This window comes from Manacus candei, unplaced genomic scaffold, assembly GCF_025592945.1.
Source record: "Manacus candei isolate 608988 ecotype Guabito, Panama unplaced genomic scaffold, ASM2559294v1 h1tg000011l, whole genome shotgun sequence".
In the NCBI taxonomy this organism is placed as follows: Eukaryota; Metazoa; Chordata; class Aves; order Passeriformes; family Pipridae; genus Manacus; species Manacus candei.
The window spans coordinates 29,811,397-29,836,259 of record NW_026138059.1 but is presented as its reverse complement, the minus strand read 5'-3'; the positions used below and the strand labels follow the sequence as shown (position 1 = coordinate 29,836,259).

At 35.9% G+C, this 24,863-nt stretch overlaps 1 protein-coding gene across 4 annotated transcripts in view; it reads right to left on the bottom strand.

Moving 5' to 3' along the window:
* Nucleotides 1-15,332: 15,332 nt before the first annotated feature.
* The window catches only part of FUT9 (fucosyltransferase 9), a 107,579-nt gene continuing 98,048 nt past the window's right edge, over nucleotides 15,333-24,863 (bottom strand). For all 4 annotated transcript variants that reach the window (XM_051778209.1, XM_051778207.1, XM_051778210.1 and 1 more), the window contains one exon: nucleotides 15,333-24,345. In XM_051778209.1, coding sequence (XP_051634169.1) covers nucleotides 23,258-24,337 — 1,080 coding nt within the window. In that variant the 5' untranslated portion in view covers nucleotides 24,338-24,345 and the 3' untranslated portion in view covers nucleotides 15,333-23,257. The remainder of the gene's footprint in view (nucleotides 24,346-24,863) is intronic.

Below are 24,863 nucleotides of genomic sequence, written 5' to 3'. Positions count from 1 at the left end.
TAGCAGTTCCTTCTCCTTTTCCTTCTCCTTCCTGATGTTGGGTCTTGATATTCTCTTTCCCAGAAGTATCTCACAGAACGAAAGAGTGTATGAAAATCATATAGAAACCCCTCCCACACAGATCAAAACACACGCCATTTCAGAAAAGAACAAAATGGAGTTACTGAGGACAAAGAGACGTGCTATTGTCAGGGAATGGAGACATTAATTGATGGGGTGGGATGAGTGGGCAACAGGAGTCTGTACATGACTTGTTTTTTAGTTAGCAGAAAGGTTATGTAAGAATATGAACTTTAGGGGTAGGATTCTACCTCACCTCTATGCCAATCGTTTCCAGGCACAATATGTAACAGCACACCTGGATCTCAAACCTGGAAACTTGGAGGTGAAATCTCACCCTGGTTCTAATTCAGAGCAGAGCCTGTCCAGTGCCCCTCCTGCTGCTGATTGTACTATCCACTCTGGCTGCTGCAGAGGAGGTGCCTTAGCACAGCTTTGGTAGGTGTGTATGCCTCTTTGGTGACTTCACCTGAAGAGAAAACTTCTGCATTAGACAGAAATTAATTTCTGCTGTTGGTCAACCCCTGGATTGTTCCAATACACAACTTTCCAATTAGCTGTGCTGGTGTTTTCAGAACTGGGAGCTACTTCACTCTTTGTCTCCCTGGAATTTCATGCCAGTTCTTAAAAGGAACACTTGCAAAGAAAAAGTGAATATTTTGTGTGGCTTGACTCTCAGTACAGACTCCAATGTGCAGGAATTAATCTCTGTTAAGATCTGTTTAGAATTATCCACCATGTTTATAACACTGTAATATATGTAAGCTGAGGAACTGTGTCATGGGTTGTTGTTTAGATCATATGTTCACTTGTGATATATGCATTGTTAATCCAATATTATCAGGTGCTTGAATGTGGATAGGATTAGTTACAGGCTCTGTTTTTGCAAGCAGGAAGCAGCTACTTAGGTTGCATATGTGTGACCAGAAAATAATATCAAATAAGACCAAATAAGTTTGCTGTTTGAATTAGCCTCTCCTTTTCACTGTTTGGACCTTGCCATGGGTTTTCACGGTGTTGGTGCAGACCTGACGGTCTCTGCACGACCATACAAGGGAGCCCTATGAAGTGGAATTTTGTATCTCATAATAATTCCATATTTTTTTCTGCAGAGTTCAGAAATCCTGAGCCTTCAGTAAAGCTGATTCCAACATGCACCTTTTACCGAACCCACAAGCACACATGTAGCACAGTGAGGGAGAGATTAATTCCATACGCTAGCAAGGAGTTAATCTTGTGACATGTTGGATGTCTATATCTCATCTCAAAGTCAATCAAAGCTGAAGGCACTCAAGCTTCTCCAAGATCAAATAAAGAGAAATCATAATGTCTTACAGGAAGGGAAAAGAAAATACTCCATATTAACCCTAATCCTGCTTGTTTCTAGAGTTAGTTATTCTTTCAAAAGAACCTTGGTGCTGTGTTTTGTAATATCTAATTTACGGTAACTTAATATCTCTTGCCCTGCCAACAATCCATTTGTAAGTACTCTTACTAACAGTATAGAATTTTGAATGAAGTGGGGCCATGAAAAATCTCTCTACTTTAAACTGAAATCTAGGAATTAAATCAGGCCAATTCAAAATTACTGATGGAATTCTTAAGTCTACCCTTACAGTTAAGATGATTTGGGTATTAAATTAGCTGTAATGCCTCTGCCCATAAAATATCAGGTGAAGTTCTACACATACCACTTAATTGTTATTTTTTTCTCAATTCATGATGCTGCAAAGCCAGGCTATTTTTAGAACTCCAATGTTTTATTCATAAATGCACCTTTAAAATAACAATAAATTTTGAATGCTGCTAAAGCAAAAATCATTCAAGTTGGATGCAGCTTTAATTGCTTCCCTTCAACCAAAAGAATTAAATAGAGATTATAGTATTATTTATTTTAATTTAGTCAGAATTATCCTTCCCACATACAGGCTTTCCACATTACCTTTATTTTAAGTTACAAAGAAAACAAGAAGAAAAAATAAAAGTCAAGTGTCCAGCAGACAGCTTAGCTTTGCACACACTTTAGAGCACAGAGAATGAAATAGAAACCATCTTTGCAGGAAGAGGGCTTCATAATTTAAAAGTGAAGTACACAAAAATCAATTGCTATTGCCTCATATGTTTATTGCCTCATATGCCATACAAAGGATGGTGCCACTCAAACTTTTTAAATAGCTCTTCAAAATGGCCTTCTTCTGTATGGCTTGCAGCTGTTTGCAGTTTTATAAGTCTGGAGGAAATGCACAAATTATGGATAGATTTGCTCTCATTCATCTTTGTATCTCAAAGATATTAAAAAAAATTGGCAAGGAAGAACAAACTTGGATAGACTTGACTTTACCTCACAGAAATGGTACAGCAAGACAGCTAGGTTTCCTTTTCATCACTGTTAATTTATCTGAATGTCAGTTCTGAAAACTTAGTGGTTATTGACAAGAATTTAAACACAGAAACTGGATAATAACATTAGGTGATCTTTATCACTGATGATAGAGGAAAGACAGAAGTCAGTTCTCTAAAACTCAGCGCAGGTCCTCGAAGTGCTACTTAACTGGTTTCAGCCACCAGAAGGAGTGTATTTTAGTGAGCACACTGCCTTCCTGCAGCTATTTTCCTGCAGCTATTTTCCTATATCCAGTAATAGTAATCCTTGACTTTCAAATCCCATGCTGCATTTGTCTGTCTGAGACACAAAGCGAAACCCCAACCCCATTTTCTTTAGAATATGTGATACAGTGTCAAGGTTAAACACACCTAAATGTTGAATTTTGTAATATCTTCTCAGATTTCAGCCTTGTATTAAACTTTATAACAGCAATTGTGGATTCCTCTAGTTTCCAAATAGCCCTCAGGTATAACTAGCCATTTCATGTCTATCTTTCAAAACTAACAAGCAGAAAGCTGTTTGCATCTTGATTCTACCCCTTGCTCCAGAAAATTAACATTCCCACAGAAAATCCTCCTCTTCAGTATACTCTGTTTTACTCACATCATAATGCTTTCCCTTCCCCTTACACTCATTAGTCCTCTCTGCACACTACAACAGTTCTTTGATCATTCAAGACTGAAAAGTCTGTGCAAATCAAAATGATGTTATTTCATGCTGGACTTTCTAAGGTAGGATATGCTTCATCTAATTTAACTTCCCAGGTTTTATATATTTAGACTTTCAGCCATTCACCTAAACTTCATTTCCATTTAGTGGAGAGAGACAGGCATCTTCAAGTATATACTGGTCCTATATATCTAAAACACGTATCAGTCATTCCATGGAGATATTTGAAAGGAGAAAGCTTAGGTGACAAGACTTAGATGTTAAATTATATGCCCAGCCTTAAGACAACTAAAGTTAGGTGATATAAAGCAATTTTACTAAAAATCTAGTTGGTTCCTAATTGCTGATTCCAGCTGGGAGGCCACTGTTCAAATTTCGAAATTATTTCCTGCTTTTTATTTTTTCTTTTCTTCCAAGACAAATCAGTTTGTGTACGCATATTTTCAGCCAATCTTTTGCTGGCTGTTGAGATGAGAGGCAGTCAAATTCACATCAGTTAATATAATTGAGGATGTGTTAGAATAGTTAGTTTTTTACTGTGGAATAACATAAGAAAGTAGTAAAAATTTCAGAAAAAGTAATCTCTTCAGGGTTGCTTAGCTCTACCCAGATGTTTTACATTGCTTATGATTTAGATTTTTTTTTTAAGATCTTTGATTTCAGTAACAGTTAATGTTTAAATATCCCTAGAAATCTTGTGTGCAGAACAAATGCATGGAATATCATAACAGGCACTGGCCCTCTATTATTTATTCCTTGAAAATATATGGAAATAGATTAATAAAAATGCAAGAGTCCTATTTGGACAGCACAATACCAATCAGGAAAAGTATTCTTTTTGGTCTTTTTTATCTCTTGAAGTATTCCTTTCTTTAAATTAATTTCTTTTTTTTTTTTTTTCCTAGTTGAACTGAGAAGTTGAATATAGTAAATTTTGTGGATTTTGAATTGTAATTTCTAGGAAAGGTCTTAGTTGCTTTGCAATTCCCTGGAAGATGCTTCTCTGAACCTCTCTGGCTTCTATACCTTTCAATCATTTTCAGTCTCATCTTTTACTCAATAAAACCCAATTTCCCAGTGTTGCTTCCTTCTGCTTATAGTTCTTCCAGAAGAGCAATGAAATTCTGCTCCATTTCCTGCTTGGCTGCTATGACACTGAAATTTCTTTTTTTCCAGTCTGAACTGGTACTTTATTCTGTGCAAGTAGCAGCGGCTGGTGATGAACTGTGGTGCTGCAGGAAGAGGTGTCTACTCTCTAGCTACAGCGTGCATCATAACCTCACATATTTGAGGAAGGATGTGGTAAGTAGGAGTGTTCCCTTGCCACATGATGGGATGTTAGTAGACAGAATTCTATGTATGTTGCAGCCATTCAACCTTATTCCCACTTCTGCTACCTGAACACTTTTGAAAACTACCTAGGCTTTGAGTTTAGACTCATGAGCTTCCTCATCTTCATTTCCTGTTGCAAACTGACAAGTGATGGGTGACAATTCTGTTTCACTCCTCCCAACACACAGAGTTACTAAATTCATGTCCTCATCTTCTGGGTTGAATCAAGGCCAGAATATTGATCACTTCATAGGATAGATCCCTTGATGAATGTATATGATGCACAGCAGCCCAGTCCAGCACACCATATTATCAGCCAAATAACTTTAAAGAAAAATCATGATGTAGTTTTTCAGTTTTAACTGGTTTTGATTTTTGTCAGTAAAATCTGCTGAATTTAATAACATAAAAATAAATAATAATGCAATCAACTAAGGTGGCCAGATTACATTAATTTCTGTCTGTGCTAGCTGTTAAGTTTCTGGAGCAGTCCATTGATTTCACACTGTGAAGCAATGCATATTTAACTGTCAAATCTTCACCACATCAAGTGATACAGAAACAACACAGGGAATGGGATTTTTAGGCTGGAAGGACAGTTCAGGTTGTGTTCCCCAGCATTTTTCTGATGCTGATAATTTTCGAGCCAAGATATCCTCAATAATGTTTTGGATAACAGAATAAAGAATAAACTTACTGAAATTTTAGATAATACCAAGCTGTATGATTTGAAAGCACTTTGGAAGAATCAGAAAGATCAGAACACAAAGGTTCTTTATAAACTGAAAAAATAATTTAAAATCAAGAAGACAAAATTCATTAAACATAAGTGTATAATTCAACATTCAGGAAGGCAAAATCAAAGGTGTAGGTACAAAATGAGTAATAACTGAGTTGTCAGAATACTGCAGTGAAGGCTGTGAGAGTCATAGCAGATCACAAATGAAACATGAATCGCTGCTGAGATGTTATAATGAAAAAAGGTATCTCTCATTCTATAATATATTAGCAAGAATAGTTATAAAGGAACAAATTACTTCCTCTGTTAGGGGTTGGTGAGAAACTGGAACTTGGGCAACACATTTAAAGAAGAATCTATTAAAAATGGAGAAAGATCACTTAAATAAAAGAAAAAGCCTTTGGGAAACAGTTATGTTTATTTAATCTAGAAAACAGAACGGATGGGAAAATGACAGCAGGCTGTGGCTACTAAGATGTTGGTATAAGGATATTCTCCACAGTTATCAGAGGTAAGAGAAAAGTTACCTAGGAGCAAGGAAGATTCAAGGAAAATTCTCAGAGGAAAAACAGTTTTATTCCTCCTTTGGATTATGGGAAGCTCCTTCCTGGTAGTTTCTGGCATTCCATTGGCCAGAGATATTTTAGTTAGAATCAGTTTGCCTCCAGATACCACATTCAGTTCTTAAGTTCTCTCCCTGACAAAAATGCTTTTGATTCTATAACATAATCTCTGAAAACAGTCAGTTTTTAAGAACAATGTGTGTTTTATTCATTTACTGTGAAAGTGTTTAATTGTTTTAAAAGAGATGAATATAAATTGTCCTAACTTGAGAGACAATGCAAGTACAAACAGAAATACATGGAAGCTTATTTATTCCATTCATAATTTACTGTGGAATCTTGCCAAGGTGAATTACTTCCTTCCAAAATATTTAGTTAAAGGATGAAACAGATGGGGAGGGATTTTTTTCTTGCTATGTGTCTATTAAATTATAATTTATGCCCACCAGACTCATGTGCTTTGTCCAACAGGGAACTCATACAAGTGCAGATGCAGTTCTACTAATAGATTATATGCTTAATGAATAAGTAGGTGAGCATGAATTGAAAATCAACACAAAATAGCTTAGAAAACAAAGACTAAAGCCAAAGAATATGCTGACATAATTTTAGAAAAAAAAAATCACTGAAATTAACTTTATATAATTTTGGAAGCAAAACAGATTTTTCTCCAGCAGACTCTTTTTTGAATCTCATGGATCGTGTGCTGTTGCTGAATAATCTAGTGTGTGATAACTGTACACAGTCCTAGCAGCTACTAGTTCCTCAGTAAATAAACCAGGCATTCACCAAAAGAGGCTGCTTGGCCACAATATCTTGATAAAGAATTCTGTTTGTAGATATTACCAGTGGGTTCAGAAGCAAACTCCTCCAGGAAACTGAACTTGGCAAAATACAAGAGAGGGACCAAATAGAGTATTTTCCTGGATGAATTCAATAGAAATTAAAAAGTAAGCAAGGTGAATTATGATAATCAGTCTTGCTTGCAGTTGCATGAGGGTTTAATGCTGTCTGGAGGTATAATCCTGTTGCAGTGAATAAGGTCCATTCAGGAAAAAAGGTAAGTGAACATATCCCTACAGTCAGCATCACCTCAAGTTTTATGACTAGTGTGGGAGTTGAGTGTTGCCACCCCAAGAATGAAATAGAAGGACCTTATCAGCATACTGAGGTTTCTGCCAGAAACAGGAAGAAAGATGGCATCTGAGGCAAAGACAAAAAGTACATTAGATTTCAAAACATATGCCTTTCATTCTCACTAAGCAAGATATCAGATGGTATCACCTTGCTGCTGTGAGGTTGATTCAGAAAAGCTTGGGATACTGGACATAAATTCAGCTCATCATAACCTGATTTTTTTATAAGAGCTGGTGTTCATCTAGCTAGCTCTAATCAAATCTCATATTTATATGGAGCCTGTGTTATTATGAAAATTTCTTTTACTGAGTTTTGACAATGCTTAACCCATTACAACTTTAGAGAAGAATGTTGTGCCAGTCAAGAGTTTTGGGTGGAAAATCTTATTTTTTTGTACTGTAGTGAAAATTAGAACATGAGGAAATAGTAGTGGGGTCATAAATACACTAGCACTGCATTTTCTTGTCTGGTGACTTTTAGATCTACTACGTTTCACATTCCTCACTCAAAACCTCAAAAAAACCCAAACCAAAACAATGTATGGCAAATTATTATAATTCTATTTTTTGATTTTTATCTCAAAGGTATGACATTTTTGAAACATGTTTACTTAGCTAATGAATTAATTTCCTAGCTTCCTTTAAAAAAGTGAAATGCAATATGTGTAAAATAGGTGAATTTGAAAGGACTCTGAACTTCCGTTCAGTTAGGTTTGCATGCAAGCATTCATTTGACTCATTAATGTCCTTTCATGTATGGCCTCTGACCTGTCATGGTGTCTTTCTCACAGAATCACAGAACACGCTTAGCTGGAAGGGACCCACAAGGATCATCGAGTCCAACTCTTAGCCCTGCACGGGACCATCCCCAAGAGTCACACCATTTATCTGAGAGTATCATCCAAAAGCTTCTTGAGCTCTGTCAGGCTTGGTGCTGTGACCACTTCCCTGGGAAGCCCATTCCAGTACCCAACCACCCTCTGGCTGAAGAACCTTTTTCTAATATCTAACCTAGAACTTCTCCTATGTTTCTATAAACATATTCGGTCCTCATTAAATTATTCATTAAAAAATGTGTCCCCAGATTCAACGAATATCAGCAGATGCTTGTCAGAAGAGCACAATTTCTTCTGCTTGCTTTGTTATTTCTCTTGACTACCACCAGTTCTTGTTCTACACAGCTTGCATTTTGAAATATGAACAGAATCTTGCCTTCTATTTCAATTATATGGAAGCTATTCTTTTTGCCTGAATAGATATAATGACTGAACTATTTAATCAAGAACTATCAATTCTACAAATAACTGAAGAAGATTGAGTTCACTCTTACACAGTTGAACTCTGCAGGAGGACTTTCATAGTAATCAATAGAAGGAAGGTCATCAAATAGCACAAAATTTAGACATAAATTAGGTCCACATTTTATGTAATAGCAGCTGTAAAATTTTGTTTTCATTAAGGAGAAATTACCACTAAAAAAGAGGTAAATTCACATTAAATACACGAGGGTGAATTGTCAGAACACTACCAAACTGATCATGCATTGAACTGTAACAGAAAAAGATTTTTCCTAAATGAGTTTATGGGTCTCTCAGCATAACATGATTACTATCCAGAGAGAATATGACAATACCTTTTGCAGGTTATGATGGGATGGGATACTGTTTTAGTTCATGAGAAAGACCTGGTTCAAGAATTTAAATAAGTACATAGTATCAAATGCTTAAATCTGTACTTACCTTTAAATGCATTTTACTGGCGAAATATGTCCATGACCATTCTCTGGGACTAGCCAATGTCCACACTAGTCAAATCTATCCTGCAGAACAGAATAGTCACATATTAAGTGCCTCTCAGCATGAGAGGACTCCTGAAATGGGCTAGGGAGGTACTGGGGCTGCAGCAGCTGGCCTGAAGCATAAGTGGAAGCAGCGTTCACTCTAATAATATAGTTACCTTGATCATACTAACAATGTAATATAGTACATCTGATTAGAAAGCCTGGGACATAATAGAAAAAGTGACTTTGTTTATCTGAGTCTTACTGCCTGAATCCACCTTTGAAGATTTGGCCCATGGTTTCAGCAAAGGTGTATTTAAGAGAGATTTGAGCATTCCTCAGTCACTTTAGGGGTAGGCGAGGAAAGAATGTCTGTGAGGGCAAAAGCTGTGGGAGTCCACAGACCCAAGCAAGGACGAGTCTTCTGACACTTATGAGAAGACTGAGGGGTCTGTATCTTTCACTCATCTGTGGCTCCAAGAGGCTAGTGCTAGCTTTGGAATTAGTTGACAGAAACATATCTATATTTTACAGAGAAATATGGTACCAAAAATGTACTAGGGATTCTACTCACAATGCCATGATGCTGACAGTAGTAGTGAGGTAGCTCTCTCCACACATTGCTGCTTCTAAGGTGGGCAGTTGACTTGCATGTCCCTACAGCGTGTTGTTTAGCACTTCTGTGAGTCAGTGCAGGTATGATCAGGTAGGATTTCAATTAACTCACTCAAGAGACTTTGCCATAAACAATGCCTTTAGACAGTCTGCCACCTGCTGCAATATCTGAGGCTGACTGAAAGAGATGTCACTGGGATTGCCTGAAGAGTGCACAAAGACTGTTGTACGCTGTCTAAGAAAGGGATTTTAGAAGTTGCCTGGTGAATGTGGTCCTGCCATTGGTCTTCAGGAATGAAAATCTCTGGCGCCTGTGGGTCACTTTTGAGATGCTGTTATGGAAAGCTCAACATGGCACTTTTGTCTGAGGACATAAAAAAGATGAAACTGGGTTAAACTAGGAGTCTATTTAGCATTGTGGTCTGTCTACAAGAACTGAGACAAGTAGATGTCTAAACATGCAGTATCGTAGGCTGCTGAAGAATTTTTTTTAATGACTGTTTGGCTGAATGCTTATTTGTGAGCAGCTTCTGTTTGAGTGAACAACTGGGGAATGGTTGTTCTTTAGCAAAAACTCTTAGCCATTATTCTCATGTTTAAAACATTTTATCTGGACATTTGTGGAATACAGGTTTGTAGGTGAGACAAGAAGAGAAATATCGTGTGAGAAGAGTTTCATGCAATTCTTATAAAATCTAGACAATCTGAGGAAGGAGGAAGAGGTTTGAAATTGGGTTAAAAGTGAAGCGGCAGTTGTTTCAGCACAGAGCCTGGCTTTGTCTTTCATATTTTTCCTTGGAAGGTGAAAAGTTGAATTTGTGTTTCTCTAAGTGTGTGCAAGTGGCACATACTGCTGTATGCTGTAAGGAGATATGAATCAGAATTAGATATTTTAGATATTTCCTAAGGATATGAGGCTTAAGTGATTATTTCCTCTCCTTCTCTACTTGTCTCTACCTGAGTTTCCCTTTTTGTGCTCTCTTTCTTGCTTCCTATCTTATCATCATATGAGCTGATTTCACAGTGTTAGTAGCTGCAAAGATAATATGTTCTTATTATGTTCATAAAAATGAGGAACTAGATAGTTCAAGCAGACCTCTGAAGTCCACCTTGTGAAAGAAAATCTGGTTTATGAATACAATCCCCTAGAGACATGAGGGAATCCATAGCAGACAACTATTATGAGTGTCCTAATTGTGAGAAAAGCTTTAATCAGACATCATGCCTAATTACATGCTAGAGAATCCAACTACAAGACCTGAATTCATAAACTAGATTTCATTGCTTCCTTTGCTAGAAGGTCTTAAAAGAAATATATGCTTGTTAAGATCATGGGGCAGTTGATAAATTTTGTTGAAAGACCACTGTGGAGAGGCATTGTTATATTTGGCAAACAGAGTGAGAAAGAGCAACATGTTGGCGAGGTTAAAAAAGTGATGGTGGAGCAGGATGTTTTGAGAAATTTTAAAACCAGAACGTATTGTGAATCAAAACCCACAGAAGTAATTAGCTTCAAAGTAGATAACAAAGCTTATTAAGCATGTGTTCTTCTGTCCAGGGGGTGTATTATCATACAATCAAGATATTACTGCTAGTATTAGAACAATGTAATCAACAATGCCTTGAAATTAATGTTTCTGGACTGCACAAGCAGTTTCAATTATATTATGCTAATATGTTAAATTGGGAAAACAAAAGCTATGTAAGGCTTTTAGATAACATTAGGGTGTTGAGCTGGTAAATGAATGAAGGAAATTCTACTTTAGTGGGAATAGGTGACTGAGAAACTGCTAAAGGAGGGTAACTGGAGAATGCCTTCAAACTAAGCAATCAGCGCTTGGGAGAACAATAAGAAGCCACTATAAGACCAGAGACGTCACCAATAAATGTCTCTTTGGAGTGGAAGACAGAAAAGGTATCAATAATTTTTGAGATTTTGAAACTGATATTACCAAGCTTCTCAAGTACTGTGTAGGTGTCTAGTCACTCAGATTCAGGAAAGACACTTTCTTCTTGACAGATAAGAATACCAGGACATGGCAAATCCATGATGTGAAAAGCAAATGAAATAACAAACGAAAAATTGAGACAAGATGTAACACTGTGGAAGCACATCATGAACATAAACTTCAGGGAGAGAGAAAAGACTATTTTCCCTCTTAAGATGAAGACCTCTCACAAGATAAAATGAACTTTTATGAGAAGGATTGCTTTAACTTAAGAAACACTCAGAGTCCAGAGCAGGAAAACAGCTTCATAAGTAATTTTAAGCTTAAGTATGAATAGAACACTCAGATTTGCTGATAATTGGTAGTTCTGGATGTCCTGACCTACAACATGTCCTTTCCAGTCTAGTCTTAAATCTTCTATATGATGTTGGCAGCAACCGTAGAAAAAAGACACAAGACTACTAGAAAAATAATTGGTGGGTAGAAGACAGCTATCTCTTCAGCAAGGGTTTTCCAAAACCTCTAAATGTTTCACTCAAGAAAAGTTATAGTTGTCTTAAAATGATTGTGCTGAGAGTTTAGGAGAAGAATCTCTGAAACATCTTTATTAATGTTGTGGTTAACTGTGGAAGTATACATTAATATCCACCACAGGGAGCTGCTCCCAGGTAATTTAGTCACACCTTTCATTACGGATTAAGAAATTTAGAAAATGGCCTAAGGCCTATTTTCTGACTAACTTTCGTGGAGGATTCTATAGATTTCCTGAGTGGAAAGGTTTAGCAGATCCCTTGCAGAGCTGCAATGGCTCAAAGTGAGCTTACTCAGCTGCTGGACCAGTGCAGACAGAGGGTTGTATTGTTACAGATCTACTCTGTACAGCAGCTGAGCTAGTTCATTCTGCTCATGACTGTACTGAGCTGGGCAGCCAACCAGCTAGCTAAAGTGTAGTATGTCATTCATCAACTCTGCCTCAGCTCTTTAATGCAAAGATGAAAACATGACACTTGTATTTAGACAATACATTTAATGGAAAAATAAAATATATTTTTTAAATAAAATATTTATGCAAGGCACCAGTTTGTTTGGAAAATAAAGGCTGTAATTCTGTAAACACTTGTGCAGATGCTTTATATAAGTGTGGAAGGAGTCTCAAAACCATTTGAGCCTACAATTTGCAATATCAAGGAAAAACATTTTTATAGATGCTGAAGGGTCAGATCTATTTCACTGACTCTTTGATCTTCTTGCTTGAATGGGACTTGGGGCACTGAGAATTATTATCATTATGGTGCACATTCCTGCATATTTTTGCTTATAAAATAGAGCTCATAAACTATATTTTCATTTACAAATGCATATTTGATCTTTGCAAAAAAAGGTAAAAGAGCTCTGCCTTGCTATACAAGATTTTTATCTGTAAAATGAATTCATCTTGAACACAAACTAAAATGTAATGCATCAGACATGTAAAATCATTACAAAGACTAAAGTTTTGGTTTTGTAATATTTTAAGAGGTTTTGAGTGATCATATTAAGTGCCATTGCTTACAGAGCTTTTCAATATTAAAACAAATAGAAAATAAAAGAATTTTTCAGACATTCAACATGAAAGACTGAAAAATGATGAAAACAAAGAAAGCTGCACTTTTGAACACACTCTGTTGATGACCTGGCTCTCATATGGCTACTGGGTGGCCTGCAGGCTTAATCCAACTCACCGGGCAGTGTTATCCTGCTCTTGGGAACGCTTGGAGGTGTGTCTGCACTTAAGTATTTCTGGGAAGCTTGTCCATTCTAACCAGAAATAGATTTTTTTTAATGTCAAAATGCTGACAAAGAATGTAAACATATAGACACTGTAGAAGGACAGGACATGACATGGCTGAGGAAACCAATAGACATAAGGTGGACACAACGTCAACAAATGCCCAAACCTGTAGTAACAGGACTGAGCAGCATAAAAAGCTCATAACTTGAGGTTGTGTGTCAGAAAGATGGCAATCAGCCATTAAATGATTGCTCCTATTGCAGGAATAACAAGATTGTGGTATGGCAACAAGTCTGTAACTATATGGAAATTATTTTGAAACCTTTTGCAACTCTTCCATTTTGATTAACTATATCCCTCTGAGTATGTGTTCTTCACACATGAGAGAATTCAGATGACAGAAACCAAGAGAAGAATGGAGTTGATGACATTTTCCTCATTCAGGAATCCCGTCATAGAAAAATAGACTCCTTTAGAAAAAAGAAACATTTCAGAAAAAAAAGTTAAAATTAGCATGGAATTTATCAAATTAATATTATATAGCGATTACTAAAATATTAAGTTTTTAAGGCAAAAATTTTGAGTGATTTTGATCTTTCATAAAGAATCAATTAGAACATCACAAACAACTAATTTTGACTGAAAAAATGAAACCTGATATTTTTTCACATTTCAATACAAGCTATTTTTTTTCTTTCAGTGCACCTCTAATACAACTACATGTAGAAACTTGTTCTGAGATATGTAAGGCTACCGCTAGGTCTTTCACCCGAACTCTTGTTATCTTATCTGAAGACTTTATTAGAATTAAAACATATGTTGAGATGACATATTTCTCGAGAGCAGGCTTCTGTTTTAATCAGTGTGAGAATTGACATGGAGTATTTTGTTTTTTTGAGAGGTGCTAACCTACTCTCAGACTCACACCGGCAGCACATTTGGTTCACTGAAGTGTTTTATGCTGAAGGATCAGCCTGTGTAAAGCTTATTTCTTTAAGGGCTTATTGCTTGTTTCACGACATGAGGAAGTTGGGCCAAAAGCAGCCTTATCACCCACAGATGTAGTTTCAGCAACTGTAATAGCACCCTATTGCTGTCAGTGTTAGAAACCTGCACACCTTCTATGCCTGACCCTTTTTTTCTCCAGGTTTCACTTCAGTTCTTGCTCTCAGAAACATACCATTAAGCTGCCTGCTTCTGACATTCAAGGGCAGAGACCTGGCTTTCCAAACACACAAGGCTTTGTGTCCAGTAGGTTGGCATATCCAGGGGAAGTTTGTGAAGAAGAAGAAATGGTTAATTTAAGAAAAAAAGTTCTGTTTGAAAGACAGAAAATTGTATGTTCTGTCCTAGATTAAATTTTTTATGTGGAATTCGAATGTAAGAATGAGAAAAGGAGGGGGGGAGTGTGTGTCAACAAAATGTGGAAGGAACTTCAGCAGCACATACTATGGAAAAACTGGTCTGTCTCTGTAGTTGTTGAAGATGAGTTCAAGGTGATAAGTTTGCTTTGAGTAAATGGCAAAAATTAAATAATGTTTTAAAGAATGTATCCAAATTAGCAGAGGTTTATTAGATCAGGAGGAATGTAAATTTGCCTGCCTGATAGAAAAAAATTTTTTAAGACCCATAGCCTATTTTTCAAGCTGCACAGTAGCCAGACATAATTATCTGTCTTGGATAAACTGCAATTGTTGGGACCAAATGATCTTTTCTACTTGGAATACTGAATTATTTATTACATTTGTTTCCGTTGCAGCTGGAAATTTCAATTTTTTGCATATGTATTTAAAATAAGACTGACACCATTGTGTTAATCATTTGCTATTTTAGATACAGTTAATCTCTGCAAATGTAGATTATTTGTACAGTAGATAAAGCAGTGACATGATCAGATAAATGATCATGTTCAGAAAACTTTTTAAGATAATTTCTTTTTGGTAAAATTACATAAACGTAATACGCCCCCCTTTCCAGGAAATAATATCTTATTAATTCAAAAAGTCAAATGATTGCTCAAGGAGTGCTACATAATTATGTTGCTAAAACCAAGACAAAGTAACATCAATTGTAGGACCATGCTGCTTCAGATGTGCTACCCCCTGTACATAGCAAATTCATACGACAGTCCACATGAATTCTGTCTGACCTGAACACTTAGAGAAATTTCATGTGTAACAGCTTAAAAAGAATAAAAATTCTGTTCATAAGATCTCTGCCAGAAGGCATGGTTATGACTAGCAACAATCTTCAGACGAGACTCTTGATGAGACCTACTGCAAGAATAAAAAGGATGACATCAGACCGATAAAATAATGATCAAAGGCTATAGTACACTTGGAATGTTCTCTTTTTATTTTAAATATACTTATTACAGTAATTTGTTAGGCTTATATAGAGCACTATTATTTACATGATTCAGTGTTTATCCTTTGGGGAGAATTCCAGTGCTCAATAAGTAAGAGTCAATGAGCTGCTTGTTAACCATCTTGGAATCAGTGTTCTGAAATATTAATTTCACATAAATGGTGAAAGTCCTTGAAATAGTTACAGTTACCTGTAGTTCCATTCAGTAGGTATCTTCGAACTGCAGTTAAATTATGTTGAAAACTCTGAATATAGCTATAGATAATCAGAAGAAAGTTCGACAACAACATCAAATTAAAAAAATACCAAAAAACATCAGTGGCTGACATCTACATTTTTCGGATGCATCTCAGGGTGATGGTAGTGTTCAAAGGGAACAAATAACCATTTTTTGGTAGATTGCCTGTTATAAAATGTCTAGATCATGGGCAAAATATACAGTCACTAATAAATAAAAAATACATTTTTTTTCAAGATCTCCTTCTAACATGGCATCTTAAAATGTGCCTACAGTTAAGAATGGTTTTCATTATTTTTATTAAAATTAAATTTTCCATGGTTGCTATTTCTTACACATGAATTTATGCATTATATGTACTATATAAAACATAAAAGATGAAGGTGTCAGTATACGGAATATCATTAGCTGAGAACATGAAGAAAAGGTTCATATCAGATCCCACTGAATGTTATGTAAGTTCAAATGTACAAGAAAGGGACTTTGGTCCTGATCTTGCACTAAGAGAATAATTGTAGTCCCCATGTTTCTATGAACAAAACTTACTATCTCTACTGAGATCATACGAGTCTCACGTTGACAACCATCCCATTTTCATGTGATTCACCACAGAAAGTGAGTTTCAATCAGGACAAGCAGCTTGGTTATTTCTCTTAATTCTCATCAATGTGTTTCAGAAGTCAAATCCATGGCACACTATGTGAGTGGCTGAATATCTGTGATGTTCAGCTATGGCACACAGTTTTGTTTTCCCAACATACACAAAGACAGCAGGGAAATGCAGCTCATAACTACCAGGAATTTATCCTAAGAAATGTAACATTTTCATCATTATCATGGAGTAGAAACTATCGTTATTGACAGTGTGCCTGTTTTTCCACAAAACATCATTGATTTTAGTAGCACTACAGTTTGGCAAAGAATAGTTTCTGAATTATCTGTTACAGTTTTGAATATCTGGCACATTTAAGACACCCACCCACCTATTCAAATAATATTTTAAAGCAAAATCAATGTTTGATATAAAATAACAGTTGTGTTGCAAATGTGGAAAAATAGTCTACAAAAAATAAGTATAAAAGTGATCTCAGATTTATGAATATGCTTCATATAAACAAGTTCAGGTGACTAATCTGTGTAAGAAATGGCCCTTGGTAGGCTGTGTCACAACGGAACATCAAATTTTTCACAGTTTACAATAACACAGTGAGATTCACAATGTGATGACACCTTATATCAGAAAAATAGTATTTTACAAACTATCCATTTGGCATCTATTTTTAGACTTTTTTTTCTGTTTCTTTTTCAGTTTCTTTTTTCTTTTTCCTTTTTTTTCCTTTTCTTACAAAATAGTGCAAAATTACAGTGCGTTAATAGAGATTTTGCAAATCCTAATACAAAGTCAGTATATTTAATTGTTTTTTTCATTCACTGGAAAGAGTTTGGCACATTAGGATTTTGTACAGATTGAAAAGCTTCTTACTTACTTCTCTTCAGTATATCCACTGAATCTTTAAAACATTAAATTGCACCAAGGGAGTTAACTTTCCAAACTTTTTAATCTCAGCTCTTGTAATATGTGCATTACAAAGTGTCAAAGAAAATGTAGATTTTGCAGTTAATTTATTTGTGAAACCACATATATCAGACTGGCTTTTCTTATCATATTATAAAGAGAAGGATTGATGGGAACATTTTTCACCTTGTGACTGCTAAAATGTTTATTTACTGTTTCAAGGTTCTAAAGGAAATTTATCCCAAATTTTTTTATATATATATATATATATATAAGAGTTGGTTTACCATATATCTTTCAAATTTTGCTATCAAGCATGTCTCTGTATCTGGATCCAAACAGACTAAAGAATAATAATAAAGAATAATAATAAAGAATAATAATAATAAAGAATAACAAACAATTGCTTTTGCTACCAATTTGCAATGATTAAATTATTTTCCTACTAATAATTTGCTTAGGATTGTTAATGAAGAGTTCCCTCATGTATCGATACTTCATTTGTACTGACTGGTACACAGAAGGTGTCGGGTGAGTCTCAGGTCAGTTCTTTGCCTCCTTGGCTGAAAGCAGGAATGAAAAACCTGAGACCACTGAATTATCTACTAGAGGTTGCCAAAGAGTGGTTTGTACCATAATTCGGGCTGTTAACCTGAAGGTGAAAGGCTCACGACTGGATGTCTAAACTCCCACATAAGTGAATCTCTGAACTATTCACTGCACAAAGACCATTGGTTTTGGTTAATTGTGTAGAGACTGTGGTGACATAGAAGATTACCAATTAATTAAGTTTGCAATAGAGTAATGAACTGACTTATTCCAGTATGAAAACTGCAGGGTGATGTCTGTAGGCCTAGTTATTTCTCATAACTCTATGGTTTTATCATCTGTATAATTCTGTGGCAATTGTGCCATGAATTAAAATTAATACTGCATGGTTTGTTTAATCAATTTATTGGAATTTCTGTTCCTCTTATGAACATATCTAAGCAGTCTGCATTTTACACCAGTTGTCTGAAGGTAGAATTGGCTAGTTATTCAAATATTAGAAGGGAAATATCCATGAATAAGACAGGTTTTTTTACCCAAGCCCTTCCACCATTGGCTCAGTCCTTCGTTACTAGCACAGGAATCTCCCAAATCATCTGCTAACTCTGGTGGAAGATTTGTCCAAGCAAGGAGTAAAAGATAAAGCTGAAATAACTATAAATCATATTGTATAAATCATATTGATTGATTTCTAACATTTAAAAATCACTTCTGTTAAAAACAAACAAAAAGCAAAAACAGAACTGTCAGCAAAATTAATGAAAAAGTCCACCAGCTGGCAGACATACAACTTCCCCTAGACTCTCTTCTCAACAAAGTACTAATTTTGACCAAGGAATTGGTCAAAATCTGATTAACTTTCAGTTTTCATTAGTTTTAAATAGGTCAAAGGCACCCCTTTTTCCCCCTTTGCACACACAATGATTATTCAGTCTCACCTAGACTGAACCAAATACTTTCCTCCAAAAGGAAAATCAGATATCATTATGACTGATACACTCAGTCCAGATTAAAAGGGTCCACACATGACCAGGTTTTATGCTTTCTTCCTGGGACAGTCCTCAAAATACTATCTCAGCAAGCCTCAGCTACTCTCACCTTATGTCCCATGGAAGTTCAGTCACCTTGCATAGCACGGGCAGGCTGTAGGTCGGAGTGCTGTGCTGAGGGGGTGGCATGAGGCGGTGGTGGCACATATAGTATTGCTGAAGCAGAAGAGTAGGGCCAAGGTTTATTGTATAGACACTAAGCCAGAATCAAGCCAAACAGTATTCAGCGTGGAATAGTCAGTCTACTCACTGGATGGATGCACATGATGCAGAAGAAGTCACACAAATTGCTCTCTGTTGACTATAGATTGCACTCTTTTGAACAATTCCTAAAGGCAATAAAAGCCCCAATGCATTAAAGCATTTAAGATGTTCTTAAAATTTTTAAGTCTCATGGTCATCTGCATGTGCTTAAGGTCTTTCTTGATTAAAGTCCAGAGAGTATTGCTGCATGAGGACTTCAAAATCAAAAAAGGAAAGAAGAATAGAGACTCCTGAATCTAGATAAGAAGTATGATTAATTTACTGACAGACTTCACTCCGCACCCGGAAGTTATTTTCTGTCTAATGAAAAAGATAATCCAAGGGCAACAGGAGTCCCATTCTCCAATAATCAGGAAGAGTCATTGGTTGTTTAACTGAATCTTCCTTGATTAGAGATGGGAGAAAATTAGTGTTTTTTAAAACCTATTTTGAGAAAAAAATACGGGCAGCTAGAAAGAGTAAATAGTTGTTTACTGTGCTCGGTAGTGTCAATTTCCCGCATCTTGCTCAGCCTGTATGAACTCTACATTCCTACTTTCTCAGTCCAGCTTTTACTTCATCTGTTCCTTAAAAGACAAATATGTTGCTGGATGTCTCACACATTCCGTAAGCCTCAGTCATCGCGAGGAAAGCCGTCTCATATGGAAAGAGGCATTCAAAGGAACTGTCAACAGGATTCACTAAGGAATGGGGACCTCATACTGAGCAAGAGCTGCTGTGGTCACTGAGTGTCTGAAATGACATGAAAAGTCTGCTTTAAAAGGATCTGCTGCCAGTTTTGTCTGATATCTATTCACATTTAGTGGGGTAGCAATGCGTCTGCAGTTAGTCTTTAAGTCTTATTTTTCACACTGAGAAAGGCAGTAGTATTGATAGCTCAGTGCACAACAGAGACCCTAAAACCATCCAAAAGAAGCCATTGCAAAAGAAAAATAGTGATTACTTTCTGTCTTCAGTGGCTGCCTAGTTAACTTGAGACAAGTGCATATGCAAGATTATTGTGGGCTGGCAGGTAAAATAAACTGAATGTCTGAAACAAAATTGTTGAGAAAATAGTACTGGTGTGATTTCTTATCTTCTAGTTCTCTTTTCTGGTACAAGTATCTTCTTTTGCCAACAGTATCAAAGTATAATGTCTTGTTCTCTACTATGTGTCTAATTCCATATAATTTAGCCTGCCATAATTAGTTGATTTCACTCATTCTCCTTCCCAGGGATTTGCTATTTGAGTCTATTTATGCTAGCTGTTCCTGTAGAGTAGCTCACTGCAGAATAACAGACCTCACAATGCTGAATGTCATATATGGACTGGAAACAATCTTGAGTGAACTAAGCATGTAGGTCTATGTAGACAGCCTTTATGCATGCATGCACGGAGTACAGATGTTTTACATCCATTGCTTCACATCATTTACCACATGGGCTGGACATGCCTGATAATGTTTTGTCTTCTGTCAGCAAAGCTCTTTATATCCAGAACTGATTAAGGTTTGATACCTGCAGATCACCTTAAAATCTTCATAAAACAGCTGTCTCACTTATGTTTTAGCCCACACTCTTCAAGATGTCAGTGAGGCATTAGGATCATAAATATTTTTTAGAACTTGGTCATGATTCTTCTCCATAATTCTGGATTAGATTTCTCTCCTGTTTCATTAATCCTTGAAACAATTTTAGCAGTGTGTCCTGAATGCAATGTATACAAGCTTTGTGTGGAATTTCTGCGAAGAGAACAACTCTCTTTCCAGTTCCATCAAAAGACTTTCGTACTCCTTGAAATTCAGCCGAAGATTAACCATACTGACTGGATCCTGTGCTTAGAGAGGTAAAGACATTACTTACAGTGTTAAAACTCAGTGTATATTTCAAAACTTTCCTGTGTATACACTAATCCATATTTGTAGCAACGAGTCATGTATCTTATTTTGCTTGCTTGTTATTATTATAAGAACTTATCAGCTGAACTTGCTGCCAAGAAACCAATCTGATTTGACCTAAGGACTTACACAGCATAACTCCCATGATCTGAAATGAAAAATGAAATTAAGGATTGTGCACATTCACCTTCCAGTGAGATCAGTGCAAAGAACTTCCAAATCCCAGCACTGAGGGAATCAGGTTATTGAGCCAAACCAGTGGTATGTTCAGTGACAGAATTTTTCAGTCCTCCCCAAAACAAAATGCTATGATGTCGTCTAGGATAGACTGTGAGCTGTAGCCACTTGCCTTTGAAATGATAAAATATTACTCACATTACATCCATGTCAACACTTCATTTTTAGAAGATTCAGTTTCGTTGTATTGCATTAATTTGCAGTGTAAGCTCATCTTTTTTCATTCTGGAATACTGGTGATTCACATCCTACTGAAAACTAGCTTTTAAAGAAAGCAATAAATAGTGTAAGTAAATATCTGGATTAGAATACAGCTTTTGAAGCCATAGGGAGAGAAGTGATTCTATCACTTTTCCATGGGGTTTTGAGTTTTAGAAATTTAATTACATTACTCTTACAGCCTTCTGTGTTTTTATTCCAGCCTGGAGTGAAAAAATAAATCTGACAAGTCACCTTACCTTTTGCTAAATATTTATAATTTTTTATCCCTTATTTTCTTACTTCAGCAGTGTTGCTGTCTGCAAGTTTAATCTTAGGTATTTGATTAACTACTGTGCTTGATCAGGTTCTTATACATCTCATAAGCTGAAGCTTTTCCAGTTGAACTTTTTTCTTTTTTTCCAGTAGAAGGTGTGATCTGTAGCACTTTGACCTGAAAATCCAAGCTAACTGGCTTTCATTTGATACCAAAACATATCCATACATTTATGTCATTAAACCAACCTTGTACGTATAAATATATATGGCAATCATATATTCATGTCTTAGCTGAAATAAAGAAGGATTAAAATCAAATGACACATTAAAAGCAGACATTTTAAACAATCATGACAATAATCACAATTTCGTATTTGCTATTAGAGCAAATTTAGTACTTAAGAACCTACTCATATTATCAAATATTGATAGCAAACTGCTGCTCTGAATAGTGCATTTTTTCATATAAAATACTCTCAGACCCCAAAATTCATTAGCATAGTAAGCTGAAAGGTTGAATATGTCAGCCTGATAGCTTATTTTCTGAATTTGAACATATTTCTTTCAGAAAATTAACTGTTTAGTCATTTTATCCCCCTTTCACGAGTCATAACATCACATTTTCTGCTACAATTAAAGTTCAACATTTCTTTACAGAATTGGGGAAAAATTCACTATTATTCAAGAAACTATACAAGAGAAATTCCTAAAATTTCTCAGCAAGCTATTTCAAAAATCCATTATTACCAGCTGAATTCAGTTCATGAGGCTGATGTAATCAAATACCTTTATTAAAATCCGTTTACCTCTGTATTGGTGTAACACCACTTAGAGCCCTGGTTCACGTTAATAATACTTGAGACACAATGGAGCTTAAGGGCATGCTGCATTTGAAAACAAAAATTGGATGAATCTGGGCTTTGGTCTCTAAGATTGGTCATTTTCTCTGTGTCTGACTTATTGTTTCTTTAGGGGGTAAGAACAGATATATTCTTCAAGCAACATAATGGGACTATTTGTTAGGAAACATCTTATTTTTAGAAACCAAAACTGTCTACTATTCTAATACCTTTAAAAAACTATAGTTCATTAGCCTTAAAAAGGGGGGCAATTAATGACACTTCAGTAATGCTAGGTATTGTACTTTACTCTGCTCTTAAAATGTAAAATGAACATATGAAACTTTACTGTCTTTTGATATATTACACACATTTTAGACTGGAACAGCAAATTATGTTCCTAAAGTTTTCTCTGGCATTTAAAAATTGTTTCCTCATTTTCCAAATAGTTAAACAACAAATGTAATGTTAAAAATAAAAAACAATTGTTAAAAATTACTACTTGGGGTGTAAGACTGGGACATATTTCACAGAAAATGTGGGAAATTTTGTTTTAAATTCACAATAAACAATCAAATATTCTTCAGTGCACATAATTAGTATGTCTATTATGATTTGAAACTAAGTATTGATGACTACTGTTGCTGATCTTTTAAAATCTCTTACAAAATATAAATAGGATAGCCAAGAGGGAACAGCTGATAAACCATGACAAAATATTCTCTTTTCCTTCCTTTTTTTTCTCTTTTCCTTTCCTCTCCACTTGGACTGAAGTTCCTTCTGGCTTCTTCAAAAAAGTGCACACACACACACACACACACACACACACACACACACACACAAATTAATTCCAAAACCATTTTTCTAAATTTCCAATGGACTTGTACTCCTGGTGTCTTTTCACATGATCACAAGCAAGACATGCATGTGATTCCCAGAACCTAGGAAGATGCACTGAAAAATCCTTCTTCCAGTTGAAATAACTAAGGTACATCTTGTTGTTTTTGTCAAGCATCAAAAGATATTCTGCCAGCTCTCTGGGGGAGAGAAAATCTTCCACGTGTATGAAAGAGTCTGCTGGAATGTAATTCTCATAATTTTCTCTGGAAGGGCCCAGTACAACTGGTACTGATCCAGCCAGAAGAGCATTGTAAAGTTTCTCAGTAATGTAATCTTTGTGGATTGAATTTTCAAAGGAAAGGTAGAATTTGCAAGTGGAGATAGTTGGAATCAAGTTTTTGTCATTGACGTAGTCTCCAAAGGCTTGTCCGTAGGTATGGATTTCAATGTATTTGCTAAGCTCATTATAATACTTGACTCGAGCGTGCTCGGGGTTCCAGTTACTTACAACCCAACAGACCAAGTTTTCCTTACTTGGTACTTCAAATGTGAAGGAACTTGTACCAACCATCATGAAGCCATAAGGCACCTGAATATCTGAATCACGCCGATAAGTCAGGGTCAGGTTAAAGAGGTGTTCAATGCCACTCTTCTGTGGAGTATGAGTTGGAGACTCCAAGTTCATCCAAATCCACTTCTGGAATGGTGGCCTGGCTTGCTGAGGTAAATTAGTCAGATCCCAGCTAATGTCTCTGTGATGAATGAGAACAGCATGGGATCTGTTATATAGCGAGCGGTCAATAGTCAGATGGCACCCAGGGATATTGAACATTGTCTGGCAGGATGTTAAATCGAATGTCTGGCCAAATGGCCAAACCCAGATCAAAACAGTAGTTTCATTAAGATTATCAGTTTTGGAAGAAAAGAAGTTCTTCATTTTCAAAACTGAACTGGCTGATTCTATAGGACCAGAAATCCAGCTATTTGTTGGTTTGATATAAATTAATATAAATGCCATGAAACAACCAAGGACAATGAAGATAATAAAAAATGGCCGGAAAATTCCTTTAGATGTCGATGTCATAATTTGTTCTGAGAAAAAAGAGAGGAAGAGAAAGAGATAAAAAAACATCAGGTCTTAAATTACATATATATATGTCCTGTTAAAGCAATCAGATATCAAAATGAATAGAACTTCTATAGCAATGATCTGTAACCTCAGAAATCTCCTTTGAATGGAGAGGGCATGAGTTCTTTCTTGCCATTCACGACAAAGTGATAATATTTCTCCTCTTCACATTAAAAGTTCATTGACATTAATTGAAACCAGGATTTTAATACATCTCATACTTGATGTGAATCAGTATATATATTGAGAAGTTTTTTTTTGCTCAGAACCTAGGCCAAGCATTTGAGACACACAATACAGACACAATTACCCTTTGATTCTATCTTTGTCTCCATGTAAGGAATAACATGCTGCACATCGGCATTCCATTCATATTTTTGTGTATAGGGAGGATATAGGATTAGAGGACTGAAAACGAAAGGAACTAGAACTTTAATTCTGTAATCAGTAAGCCTGTTATTAGAAAACTAGTTCATGCCTT